The 14,800-nt window shown below is 43.4% G+C and overlaps 1 protein-coding gene across 2 annotated transcripts in view; it reads right to left on the reverse strand.

Annotated features, from left to right (window-relative positions):
* Positions 1-14,800, reverse strand: part of FRMD4A (FERM domain containing 4A) — a gene marked incomplete at both ends in the record, with an annotated part of 371,294 nt that overhangs the window by 50,523 nt on the left and 305,971 nt on the right. For both annotated transcript variants that reach the window (XM_080618704.1, XM_080618703.1), the window contains 4 exons: positions 3,073-3,159; positions 4,920-4,977; positions 5,218-5,283; positions 12,724-12,807. In XM_080618704.1, coding sequence (XP_080474830.1) covers positions 3,073-3,159; positions 4,920-4,977; positions 5,218-5,283; positions 12,724-12,807 — 295 coding nt within the window. The remainder of the gene's footprint in view (positions 1-3,072; positions 3,160-4,919; positions 4,978-5,217; positions 5,284-12,723; positions 12,808-14,800) is intronic.

Raw genomic sequence — 14,800 nt, forward strand, 5'->3', positions numbered from 1 at the left:
CAAGCTGCATTCCAGTTTAATAGCCCTACATTCCCGTCTGAACCACCTCGGACTTGGTGCCAGATCCCCATCTCAGCTGCGTCCCTTGTAATGCTGGAGGACTTCTGCCTGAGTGAGAACAGCACAAGCAAGATCAGGTTCTGGCCTTGTGTCACCCTCAATTCTCCTCTCTGGACTCATCCAACTTGCTGACAAACCTAGTTAAGTTTCTAGAGACACATGGCTGATTTACTCCAGCAACTGAATAAAACCATGGTTTTGACTGACTGCTAATGGGATTGCCTGAGATACAGGCTCAGCTGCTTAATGTGGGTTACAGTTTTCTTTGCAAACACAATAAGCATGGAAATCTATCTAGGATGGCATATAGGAAAACATTAAAAACTTCTTTGTAAGACAAGCAAGGTTTTTATACACATTTAATGTAAATATATCTTGGTTTAGGTTGGTTTCTTGCTGCAGTTTTCTGCTTGTGTTTCTTCCAAGGAGATTGATTTTTTCCATTTAATTTTTCAATTTGTTTCTGGCATTGGCAATGTGCAGGAACACCATAATAAAGATCAGAGGAGACATAATCTCCCTCCCCCCCATTTGAGCTTTCAGAAAGTTCAGTAAGGTTTATCCCTCCCCTTTGCACAGCAAAGGCTCGAACCAGCCCATGCTAGTGTAGTGAAATGAAGGTACTGTGGTAAGCTCCCAGATAGCAGGATTATCAAGTGCAATTTTACAATCTAATTAGCAGAGGATTAAACCTTGCATCTCACTGAGGCAGTTGAGCTGCTCTTGCCAGAGGGGTTTTACCACCTGTGTAGGGTAAGAAGCCTTTTTATTTGCTCTACAGAGGGTATAAGCACTCCATGAAGAAATAATGAAGCTTCAGTCACTCTATGCAAGTTCCCTCCCCGATTTAGGCTGCACATTTTGGAATAGCCCTGCCAACAGATGGGGTTTGCAAGCATCATGTAACAGAGAAATGCTCATCTAGGCTGTCTTTTCACTGCTGTGGTCTCTGGATTTTGGCAATGGACAAATTCAAGAGCAGAAATTCCTGCTTTCCCTTCCCACACAACCTTCCGTCCCAGATTTATGACCACTACTGCTAAGCCACAGAAGTTCTCAGTGGTTTATACATAAGGTGGCACCACTGGTTTGGGTCTCCTGGATTTCATACATCATTTTCTCCCAATAAAGAGAAAAATTGCAATTTTTTAGGGTTACACTTACAAAAAAAGGGTAGGAGATGCTATAGCCCCTGATTTGAGGGGCAATGTGAAAGCTAGAGTTAGGTTATAGGGACACAGAAACTGGCCAAGATGTTATCAAGCTCTAAAACCTATGCTATGATCACCCAGAGTGGGTAAGAGGAAGACAAAATAGAGAAGCTGAAAAGAAGGCTTGAATCTTCTACAGGGAAATGCCTGTCTCATCTCACACAGTCAGAGTACCTGACCTCTTCTTTCTTCTGATGCTCTCCATCAACCTCCTAATCCCATCAGGGTTGATAAAAATGACTATAGTTTGTGAATGGCTGAGTCCTGTCGTGGCAGGGCATTATTTTCCTCCACAGAAATGTTTCTATTACTAAGACTTGACTTCTGAAGGCATCTTTTAAGGACATGTCTTCCCTGGGGGGTTGGCACTAATGGAGATATGTGGGTGCAAACACCTCGCCTGGGCATGTCTGAAGCTATCACATGTGAGTATGGCTTGCCCTGCAGGCAATGATTGATCCCAAATAGGTGTGTCTTTTAGAGCACAGACTCTGTGAAGACCTCCTTACTCTCCTTGTGCCTTCCTTCAATGAATAAATAGCTTTCATTGAATAAAAGGCTAATCTATACACCTATTGTTTCCTGCTGTCTCCTTAGCAGTTGTTTTCTACCAAAACCTTGATTCTAGTATATTTTAATAGAAGATGCTATCTGTGAGCACCAGGCAGTGTCCAACTTGAATATGATCAGAGGAGGTGAAAGAAAGGGAAAAGGGATCTTGGCACAAAGGCAATGCAAAGAGAAATGCAGTACATTAATTCAGTGTGGAAGCATTTGCATCCATAGAATTGCTGCCTAGTTGTTCCCAATCATCCAGTTCTGCAGCCTGCAAGCAAGCCTGAAACCTTGCCTCCTGATGTCTCCATGTGTTTGCAGTACAACAAATTCTGTTGCTAACAGATTGTGCATGCCCACCTGCAGGGCATGTGCTCAGAGAGGAGCTCTTTCTATATTAGATGGCATCCTAGGCAGGAAAATCACAACACATGGGTAGGATGAATTCAGAGGATCAAAACATTCCTCCTCCCAAATGAACAGGACATTCCTTAGCTGGATTTCTCAAAGGCAATTTGGAAGGACTGAGAGAAATTCTGATTTTCAGATGCACTGAAAGCTTCACTGAAAATAGGAATAATGAGACCAGACTGACACGGTATCACTCACCGAGCCCTGGGTTTGTAATCAGATCTGTGCATGCCATGCTTGGATTTGTGAGCTATTTCAAAGGGAAATTCCTAAACAAATCAAATACTGGGCACAAAACTTTTCATGCCTTTTTGTTAGGCATATGGTCAAAGTCATCTTTGCCTGCTAGCTTGACATTAACTCTTCAGTTAGTAAAACTGTTGCTTATCAAATGTAATGCTGCTCCTGGGAAAAAAATGCCATTTTTTAAATGGAAAAGTCTTTCCTGTCTCTTCTTCTCTCTCTCAGGTCATTGGCTTGATAATACATTATCAAGGGTTGGCTGAGCACCATCAATCCCACCACAGGCAGTGGATGGAAAGCCTCCAGCACCCGAGAGAATCAGTCCTTCATTTCCCATTTATGTCTTATGAACCATGCAAGAAAGAAGTGTACGTTGCAAGATTGACATTTATTTACCCCCATACCATATCAGTTGATAAATGAAGAGCTACTTTTGTCTATTAATTCTTTGAAGACATTCAGGCAAGTTTGGGAGAAAATCAACATCCTTCAAAATCATGTGAATCAATGCCAACATTTGTACATCACACCCTCAAATCAAGCTATAACATGTGTGGCAAGCCCAGACCTTGATAGAAAAGTAAACACTTACCTTTCTTGGTTTCACTTTGTCATGGTAGTCATATTGAAAAATCCCCTTGTAGCTAAGTCCTAACCACCAAGGAATTCCCTGCTTGTCCTGGAAGAAAGAACAGAGGGAGTTATATTGAATGGGATGGGCAAATGCTGGAGATTTCCTAGGTTGTTATTCAACGTGAGGACTTGTTTTTAAGCTATATCTCTAGAGCTGTTAAATTTATCCCTGCTGAATTTCCTCAAGTCACAAAGCTCCCTGGAGTTTAGGAGAGATCTATTTCAGTTTTAGCTATCATATATATATAAAACCACTTAAAATGCATCAGATGTGACCAGGGTACTCAAAATGCTGCTGAGGGAGGTGGAGAGATTTGACATGGGTCCCTTGTGCTGTGGTGCATCCTCTTTCTCTTCCCTGTAAATTATTCACTTTGAACACTCAGATGGGAGAGAAAGGAAAGCAAAGCACCCATCTGACTTGAATTATGTAGAGGGATCTTAGCATGAATCTTGAAAATGCAGCAGTAATGGGATCTGAGAGCTACCAAGTGATAAGGTCTGACAGGCCTGGACTCAACTGCTTTGTGTCTGAGTGTGCAATAAAATCACCTTATGGAGTAATGGCTGATATCTGATACCGGCCTCTTTGCAATTTACTGAACTGAACTGGAGTCCTCAATGAAATTACATTTGTTCTGTTAATGTGATAGAGAATAGCAGGGTAAAATGCAGCAGAACTAAAACCTCCACATCAGTCAGAGCCAAACCTATTATGTGCAATATTTGCTGCCTCATTGCTGCTCACTTGTACCTACTGATCATGGGGAGCTCACTGGAATAGCTCTCAGTTGTTTGCAGGCTTGAACACCCAGCCCAATCCACCAGGTTTTTCTTGATCTAGAGTAGTCCAAGAGATCTGGCTGCAAAGAGAGCTGGAGGGATCCTGCCCTCTGGCAAAAGATGAGGCTAATGCTTTCCACAAAATGCTATATACACATTAGCAGGAATAGACTAGAAATGACTCAGGTACTGTCAGATATTTGTGTTTTTATGGTACCCCATGTATTCAACACATTACAGATGTATGAAAAGCCATATAATCTGTGCAGAGAGATAATGATGAAACACATCAAAACTTCAGGGGTGATAGATGAGGTAATATGCTCTGGGGAGTGGATCTAGCTTGCTTTATATGTTTATTGATTTTTCTACTTAAAAAAAAAGTAACAAACTGCCACACAGCTGGGAAGTAATAATAATTATATGAGACTGGAAGATCTGGTGATAAATCATTAGACAAAAGAGAGATTCCATGAATACCTGCATTAAGTCTACATAGTTAGAAGCAGAGAGCTGTTCGGGGAGGGTATGTGTTATCTTTTAAGAGTATGGGACAATGATTTGGCATTAAAAAGATTTACTATATCTGTATCCATCTACCTATATCTCAAGTGAAGGGAGCTGCAGGTCATGGCTGGCCTTAGTTGCTCATGGATCTGCCAGCTGGGAGAGATCTGACCTCCTGGAACTACAAAAAGGAGTGAAGCATTGAGTCTGCTGGTGACGTGGCACCAGTGATGTTGGTGCTGGTTCACTGGTATCCCCAGAGCCTGATGCTACTTGTGGTCTGAGTAAGTCCAGCATAATAGGAGGACAGGAGTTTTTATCTCCAAGAACAGGATTTTCCTCTTTGGAGCTGTATTTACCAAACATTCACTACACAGTTGAAATAAGTTTATCCTACCACAGGAAGTGAAATGAGACTTTAGCAGCAGTGTATTGTATTCTGAAAGCAGGATGGTTATTTGTACCTCCCTCGAACAACAGTTTAATTCAATAAATGACCCTTTCTGTGGCACGTACCTTTACTGCGTAATAATGCACTCCATATGTTGGGAGGGATTCTACAATGCTCATGTAACTGCAAAACAACACAAGAGAATAACATGTCTGAGGAACTGAGAGGATGTTCTGAAAAATGCTGTAATAAATCAATTAAATTAAAAAAAAATAAAAAATAATAAATTATTAAAAATAAATAATGTACAGAAATACATCAAATAAAGCATTAATGAGATGGGAGACACGGTTACATATTGTATTTACAGCCCTGTATAAATATATCCTGGTAAAACAAAGAAGTCACTCTTATTTCACTTACTTCACAATTGCTTGACCTCTTGTCTGTCCATTTAGTTTCTTGTAATGTTCAATGACTCGATCCTCACTGGAAAGGAAGAAATGCGATGTTTTATATAGTGGCAGACTAAGAATCTTGCCAGAAGGTGTATAGATACTTTTGTTAATACAGCTACAGACAGAGGGAATCAAAAGATGCCAAGCAAAAGTGTTAGAGAAGGGGATTTGATGCAGCCCAGGGTAAACAAGAGGGACTCACAGACTGACAATAAAAGTGGTTTTCTAAGAGCTGGTTTTCTGGAGAACCCTTTTTTACTCACAAACACATTATCTTCTTGTACAGACTTTCCCCTCTATGCATTACTTTCCTTACCTACAAATGATGTCCATGATATTACATTGTGTGATAAACAGATTTGTACTGGAACTGCTCAAGCTCTGCTTTGTCCTGACTGGTGCAACTTCTTTCCAAGCCCACCACATTGTCTGAAAGCCAGCAAAGCTTTCAGAAACTGGTGGTCAGGAACATCCCTAGGCCTCACAGATTAGTTCCAACTGCAACTGCACAGAACCATGTACAGGAACACTAGTGGAAGTACTCTGGAGCAATCTCTCAGCAAGGATTTGAATTCCTAGTGTCCACAGAGGCAATGTCTGTACCAGCAGGTTACACAGTGGCAGGGAATGTTTCCAAGGCACTCAAACTTGGGTCCTTTTACTGTTAAAGTACTAATGTGCATTTGCTTACTTTTGGGTTGTACTAACTTGCATTTCCCTAGGAGACTCCTGGTTATGTACTGGGAATTAACATGGTCCAGGGTGCATTCCTAACACAGCTTTAGAGACAAAGACATCTATACTAAGATATAGATGGAGGCTGTTCCACACCAGTGGGCCTCTGTGTCAGATAACAGTTCTGGGAGTGTTTGATAAATGCATGTTGAGACATTCGCCTATACACAGTAGAGATGTAGCATCCAAAAGCAGATCAGCATGACCCAAAATAAAAGACTAAGAGACATGTGTAAGTTCATTTTTAAAGAACCTCATTCCTTCTTCTCAAGTGAATGGGTAGCAGGAGAGAATGGGGACAGAGCTATCTGATGCATAAAATAAGCTCTACAACAAGGTCACACTAAAAGCCAAGGATCTCCTTTTGAAGGTTCTCAGTGCTCTCTGATTTCAATCACATTCCTCTCTTCAGCCATGCAAGTCACTGCAACCTCCAAGCCTGGTGCTTTCAGACTGGTCTGACTTTGGTTCTACTCTAACTTCCAGCAATGTAATGCCCACAGGGCTAGCTCAGTTACACTGGCATGACAGAATACTCAAGTCCTCAGGTTTAAACCTGATTTCTTGCTCTTTATGTTGTAATACCAAGGATGGGAAATCTGTTGAGTATCCCTAGAGATACTGTACAGGCTTTGCCAGCCCAAGAGGAAGGAAACTTAAACTACCTTTATGTCACATTTGTGCCCTCCCCACCTGGCACAGCATAAGCTTCCCGTAGTCCCAAGTGTCTATCTAATGCCATCATGCTGCATGTGGTTTAGGCCAATGTGAACTGGCATTCCTTCCTCCCTGCATTTCCTAGGTCCAGTTGGAGCCCCTAATGGGCCTTTAAAGACAGCCACATGGATGTCCACCATGTGGTTATTCCTTCCCCAGGCAAAACTGAAGTTGTTTTTATTGCTAGACAGTGTGAAGAAGCAGAGGAGTGTGGGGTGGTCTGGTGGATGACCTCACTGCAACTGCTCAGAGATGCCCATGGGGACTTCTGTGGCAAACTGCAAAGTGTTTCACTAGCCCTGCTAACATGGCTGTGTGTGCTCATTGCTGCCTTTCCCCTGTGCATCTTTGTGCCAGAGAGATCTGTGTGGAGCCAGAATCTCTTTTACAAGGAAGTTCCCCTTCCTCTGCTGGGCACAGCCTTCATAATGACCTCAGGGATGTTACAGGTAGAGACCACACAGAGTCTTCTGTGAAATCACACACAGGATGTTCTGTTCTGAGGCATCACAAGGAAGACAAACTGCATTGTGAGGTGAAAAACCAGATGTGCTGACATGGGGCCTGGCACAGGGGAGCTGAGGACTGTGCATCCATCCCTGGTAATGTAGGGAGAGGACCAGAAACCTCAGTCTAGACAGCACAGAGCAATTCGAAGTAGATGATCTGTTGGATTGTCAGCAGAGCAAACTGTTCCCCAGCAAGCCTGCCATTCGTCTGATAGTAACTGTTGTCCTTACCAAGTGACTTTCCCCACTCACCCTGCAAAAGTAAAAGGGCTTTTTTGGGGGCAAGGTGAAGTGATGTCCCACCAGCAGGCCACAGTAGGTACATGGTGATGCCTGGGTCAGTGACAAATTACGTGGGGAAAGGAATGGTCCAGCTCTCCCATCATACCCCTCAGAATAATTTTAATGCTTAGGAAATGGTCTGTAAGATATAAATTCAACAGCTATGAAACCATATTCAGACCACTCATCCAAGCAAGTACCACAGATGTTATGAGCATGCACACGAAGGCAGAGCCCAGGTCTCCTGCCATGATTATCATAAACAGGATTACTTTTGGAGCAATAACTGAATTACATGAGTGTTCAGTACTGGAAGATCTCCAAAATACATCATTCTTAATAAAAAAGATAGACAGAGAGGGCTTACAGCCCTTTGAAATTACCTCTTAAAAACAAGATTACATGTGGATTCAGTTCCTCTCTGTCTCAGACAGGAATGTCACTCCTCAATCAGGAGTGACTTCTCAGAAAACAATGGAGTTTCTTCAGTGGAAAATGCTTATAACTTCAGTTTCCACTCTGTGCATTTATTGTACAGATCAAGCTCTAATATTGATGCCATTCAAGAAAAGGATAGATGCACCTACATGCTGATTATCTGATGTGATTCCAGATGTGCTGCTTCCTTAAAAATGATTCTTATAAACTGATGGATATGTTCTCAGACCATATTGCTTGGGTAGGGAAGCCAGTCAATGGCCCCTGTCTTTCAAAGGACAGATGAGATGTCAGGGATCCTTCCTGAACAGTGGGATGAAAGAAGTTGTGTTCTCAACCCATACTAGAAGATGTAGGATACTCCAGCTTCTACCCAGTTCTCCTAAAAAAATGCAGGCAACCCTATGCCTCTATTGCTCTGTTAAGATACTGATGATCTCCCTTTCCATTGTATAATGTTTTAAGTTCTACAGATGTTAAATAGCAGATAAGAATCATCCTTGTTTCTTCTTTCTTTGGACAAATAAAGTTTGATTTATCAGTCAAGCCACCAATATTTAAGGATATGCTGCCTTTCACCTTTCTAGAACACTGGGCTGGCCACACTTTAGGGACAGAAACAGGTACTCCTGAGCACAATTTATCCAATTTATTTCAGGTGGCTTCCTTGGGGGGAGGTTACTGTTGCTTCTCTCCACTGACAGCAAGAGGAGATGGGGGTGCCCAGCTCAGATGGAGAGGTCTACACTGAGAAAACATTCCTGGTAGGATGAATCATAGAATCATGGAATGGTTTGGTTTGGAAAGGACCTGAAGTTCATCCAGTTCCAACTCCCTGCCATGGGCAGAGTCTCCTCACACTAGAGCATGTTGCTCATGGCTCTGTCTAACCTGGCCTTGAACACTGCCAGGGATGGAGCATTTATCACTTCTTTGGGCAACCTCTTCCAGTGCCTCACCACTCTCACAGTAAAGAACTTCTTCCTTATATCTAACCTGAACTTCCCCTGTTCAAGTTTAACCCATCACCCCTTGTCCTACCGCTACAGTCCCTGATGAAGAAAATCCCACCTCAGCTGTGTGACAGTCGCTGCTCTAACAGTTCTTTGAACTTTCTTTCTATTCCCCCTGCCCTGTGCAAGAGGGATCATCCAGCACAGAGATCACTTTCTGCCTCCAGCTCTGGGACACAGAGGTGAGCCCAGCATGTGCCAGTGAAAACAAGCAAAACCATTCACGGGTCAGAGGAGCATTAGCAGAGCTTATGGAGGTTGTTCCCTATCACTTCAGCTGTTCATCTCCCAGCGGCTGCCATGCTGCTACTGACAGCTGGGGGAGTGCTGGGACACCCCTGGACCACCAGCTGACGTTCCCTCTCCCCCTGCTCTGTCTTGTTGCTGCAGCAGTGACACAGAAACTCATTCATAGCACAGGGCTGACAGAGGATGCTTACCTAATGTGGAGACACGGAGGCTGCTGGAGCACTACCATCTGTCTGCCAGCTCATAAAACATTCCCCCCAGTGCTGCACAAATTAATAGATGGATGATATCCTGCAGCAGACAGCTTGGATAGAGATCTCTACAACCACCAAGAAATCTCTCCTGCCCCAGCAGCTTGGGGCAGGAGACAGAACTGGACGGCAGACAAATTGCAAGCAATTGCAGGGCCAGAGTTTCTCATCGTAAGATCCAGACTTTCAAACATAATTGTTTCCCCGCTGTCTTTCCAGCACACTGAGCTGTTTTAAGTAGCTGTCTACTCATTGCTGCTCCTTACTGCTGTTTTGTTTCTAACCTGATTTGTCCATTTTGATTATATTCATGAACTTACTAAAGTCTTTATCTGCAGTCATACACTGTCGCACTGAAGCCAGCAGAGCATCTTTTGGGCCAAAGGGACCAAGCTTAGATCTGTGTAGTGTTAGAGAAACTAAAGACTGATTTTCAGAGGTGGATTTTCTGGCAACGCTGATGCTTTAGGTTGCTAAAACCAAGCTTGCATTCAAAGTCTGCTGGGAGCTGGGACAGGTCTATCTTCCTCCTGGTCTGTTGAAAATCCCATCTGCACTGTTTCATCTCCTACTTGCCTTCTTACTGACAACCTACTACTGGGCTGGCTTGCTGGAGAGGATCTCAGTTGAGATAAAATGGAATGACAGTGGCTGGAAAGGAGCACTGTGAGTTAACACAGTTTCTAAGGGTTCTCTCTAGTCTCTGTGTTTAGTTTTGTGTCTAAAACAATAAACACTGTCAGTTGTTTCCATGCATGGCAAGAGAAATCACAGCTCAGGACCCTGGCTCCTGGACTGTGTGGGAGGACCAGAAGCTCAGTTTTCATTTACAAGGGAAAAACCCTAACAAACAAACCCACCAAAAAGCCCCTTCTTGCTTCACCAGTAATCAGTGATGCTAAGAGATGCTTGAGAACAAGCATCTGATTCTTCTTAATCTGTAGAAAGCTGGAAACAGCAACTTAATATGAAAATTACAACCTTCCACTTTGTTGTGAAGTCTACAAACATCCAAGGAATTACAGCGGAGGGTAAGGCCTGCAGCAAGGGTACACAAACAGGAGACTCCATGAAGGTGAAGCTGGAGGCACCAACCTGGGCTGATTCAGCCCTTGCTGCATCTAAGAATCCAGGACTCATCCCACTGGTCTTACTGTGTTTGATAGGAGCAACTTTTTAATAGTGAGTGATGGAAGTGTTATATTATTTCATGCAGATCTATCACAGTATTTATTTGATTATCCATTTTATCACCCACCTACAGTCCTACAGTCCATTTTAGCTGATACAAATATAGCACAGGGTTCTTTTGGTTGGTTATTTTTAACTAGACCCACCCCATCCCTAATATTTTATATGCTTCTTTCCAGAGTTGGAAATTCACTGTCACTGCTTTGAGATAATGCTGAAGAACTGCAGCATGAAACTGATTGCACACAGAAAAGAACAGGATGAAATTTGAACAGGATGAAATTGGCACAGAGTATGTTCTATACACAGTTCTAAAAACCTGTCCTCTTAGATCGTTGAAGGTTGATCCGTACTTTAGAGGCTTTGTCTGATTCACCAGCAGCCTAGTCTTGAGATCATTCAGTGTTTCAGAGGGTATTTATGAAAAAGCCACCATTAAAAGGTAATGGACTACTGACGTATAAGAGGTCTCAGACCTGGTTACTGAAGTGAAATCACAAGGGAGTCACAGGATGTAGCCACTGGTTTTATTACCCCATTGGCAACAACCAGCTTCCCAACTTGCGACCTCTCCTCAGTCACATGAGAACTGCCACAACATGAAGTACAGCTGCAAGAAGTGCTGTACCTTGTGTGCTGTAAATACATTCTCAGCATGAGGTTTTACATGGCCCTTCTTGCTTCAGGTGACTCAATGGAGCCCAGGCCCAAGGAGAGTGTCCTACAGGCAGAGACAGTCCCAGACCTCACTGAGATTTCCATCAGAAGTCCATAACATTGGCATGTTAACTAACACTACCCAGCAGTGGGGGCAGGCACCTCAAGTCCATGTTGCTGCTGAAGGGTCAGATTTGCCTTCCTTGCCCATGGCTACTTGTTCCCACCATTCCTCCTGAGGTGGCTTTTAGCTGGAGTTAGCAGTGTGTCAATGAGACCAGGCTGGAAGTGTACTGCTTGTCAGTGTGTGTGGATTTGTTTGTGGAGGAAGGAAAGCAATGCTCTGAAGAGGGAGCCCATTCTTCTTCCAGTGAAATGGCAGCCTACATTTATCAATTTTTCATAAAGATTTGGTTTGTTTCTTAAACAGAAACACCAGAAGACTGTGATGATCCACAGCTTTTGTGTCAGTGTTCCTAAACTCAGCTAGGGACCCCGAGTACCTCCTAATGTACTCAGAAAGTGATTTGGAGACCTCACAGCCCAGCTTGCCTACAGCTTGACATGAGGTATAGCTAATTCTGATATTGTAGCCATGCTAGGAAAAGCGGATGGCATTCCTGGCAAAGGGAAGAATTGAGATCATAAACTACAAATGGATTTGTTTCCCCTTGCCATCCTCAGATTACCAAGAAGCAGAAATTAAGAGTAACAGATAAAGAAGTTTACTCCCACCCCCAGGCTTATAGCCTAATACTTTAAAGGGAGACATGAAAGAGGAGCAAGCAGAAAATCAAGTGAAAGCATCTCCCCATTAATGAAGTCTTTCCCCAAATTCTTTCCTATTTGTACAGATAAAAGGCATAGGCAGGGTGGCACAAAGAATCTATGTGTGGGGCATCCCAAACTTAATTGTGACCCTGCTCCTACCCTGGATTTAATTTTCAGTGTAATAAAGACAGAGCTCCTAAGCATCCACCTCCAAACATATTCATTCACATAAAAGGAGAAATAAATCCCTTTTAGTTCAGCTGTGCCATACAGAGATACTTGCAAGATGAAACTCAGTTGCTCAACAATAGCGCAGAGCAGTGCAAAGCTCTGCCATATTTCAAATTGGGGAAACTCTTTGCACAGATGCAAAGTGCTGGGAAAGGAAATGGCACATTAAGCCTCTTGATTTCATCAGGACACTTACAGGTTTAGAATGCATATTCCGGCCAGATATTTCTGCAGCCATTTGGCAGAAAGGGAAACTGAGGCCTAGGGTGGGAGCTCTGCTTGTGTTGAATCATGCAATGAGTCAGTGTCAGACTCGGAGCTAGAAGGCAGGAATACTTGCATCCCCATTCTACTCTCAGATCAATTCTTGCCAGAGCCAGAACAGCATAAGACACTGCAAAAGCCATTCAGCAGCATGATACGTTACCAGTAAGCAAGGGAGGGATGTTCCTTCAGTGCTGGTGTTGGAAGCGCTGGCAGCTTCTTTAATTCATTCCTTACAACTTCATTGCTGAAAGAGAGTTCAAAAGGAGGATCAGGCTACAAGAAAACAACCACAGTATTTGATATGACCTGACCTAGCTGGCAGACTGCTACAGCCCTACATCTGTTCCTCCTTAACAGAAGGCATTGGGGTTTCCTTTTTCTTCTCTCTTTATTTGTTTTATGGCAGTCCAGTTAACTTCTCCCTCTGTTATCAGAATTAGAGAGAAGCTCTCCCAGATGGTTATGTTGAAGTGCTTCCTACCAGTGACTGGACACAAAAGCTACCATGTCACATTTCATTGAGCAGAGTCCCATGAACGTTTCCACACACAGAAAAAACAAGGTGAAGAGAAGCACAAGTGATGCTTTCAGCTGCAATAAAGCATTTTAACTTAATGCCTTACAATCTGCTGCAAATAGTAATGATTTGCCTTTTAAGCATCAGAGGTTATTCTTAGCCCCTTGCCTCCATGACCTGAACTTCACTGATAAGGCTCCAGCTTTAATTTGTGTCCTGCTACACAAAGCCCTACGGGGCACCAGGCACAACCACTCCACCAACCTCTGGTGGCTGCACTGATCATCTGGAGCAGCCTCACTGCACATGACAGAGTAGGGATTGCTTGTGAAATGGGAGGCAGATTCTCCCAGATGAAAGGAAACCATGGAATTGTCTCTAACCACATAAGGAAATGTGTATGCATGAAAAAAAGTCCCTGAAAAGCCTGGGAAGAAAGGCAGTGTTGCTGTTACTTTGAAGGCTGTAGAACTACACAGCCAAGACCGCCAGACAGGACACTGAGGAGTACCAAAGAATTAATGTTTATTGGCTTACTTCTTAATAGCAAGTGTTTTTTTCTGCCTTCATGTATCCTGTTCTTTATCCTGCCAAAAAGTGTCGTTGTGCTGGAGCTGTGGACGGAGATGCCTCTTATAGAGCTCCAGATTTCCCAGCCTCTGGCTTCTCCTGCAGGGCAGCAGGGCAATTAACCAGGCAGACAGGAAGTCTTGGCATCCTGGTCAGCGGTACTAACATCTGTGAAAGGCCCAAGGAGCGCTTGGATGTTCCAAGTCACCCTGACTTTTGCTCTTGTCTCTGGGACAGTCCATACAATGGCTTGTAGAGATGTGATACTGCTTCAGCTGTAAAAATCTTCCTACAGCATCCCCGTATCTGTACATCCTAGCAGCAAATCCCAGCACAACCTAGTAAAAACCTAGGTGGGTTCGATTTAACTGGAGTTTGCAGGTTAATTGCTAGGTTGAGCCATAGGGTAAACCACTGCCATAAATTCTGGAGCAGGCATTTTGGCTATGTCCACAGGCATTTATTATCATGGTAGTTCCCTGAAAACAAATTAAGTAGTTTTAAACCAGGACCACAACTTCTAATCAAGGCAAACCTATGACAGAGGTGCCCAAGTCTCAGCTAGTTTCAAACGCTGCATAGTGAAGATGTGTAGAGCAGCACTCACAAGAAATGACTGAGGCAATTGTTTCTATGCTAAGCACACAGAAAACCACTCAGCAGCACCTCTTACGCTGAGTCAAATGACTTCAGACAAAGAGTGTTTGAACACCCACTCCTGCCTAAATCCCATGGTCATTTGACCACCAGATAGATCTTCCTTTGTAAGTGCAAATGCTCAAAACCTATTCAGGTTTTTTATTCCATGGCAGGTAAATATCTGCACAAGTCTGAACAGGAAGCTGCTCTGTTCCGTGTTATCTGATGATCTGGGTGCTCTGCTCTGTGACTGACAGCCTAGACAACAAGCTGTTGCTGTTTGAAGAGTTTACTGGGTCTGCCCAGGGAAGGCTCCTCCACAGCATGTGCACATTCAGCTCTTACTGACTTTTTTGACAGTTTAAAAGAGATTGGGGGAATAAAACACAGAACCCAGCACAATCAGAGCACAAGCAGCAGCCCCTGCCCTCAAGTGGAGATGTTTTTGAGGCTGGCTGCTCATGGAAGGAAGTTGAGACATTTCCAAATCTCTTCTGGGTAAACACTGAGT

Source organism: Psittacula echo (genome assembly GCF_963264785.1).
Source record: "Psittacula echo genome assembly, chromosome: 1".
NCBI classification, from domain to species: Eukaryota; Metazoa; Chordata; class Aves; order Psittaciformes; family Psittacidae; genus Psittacula; species Psittacula echo.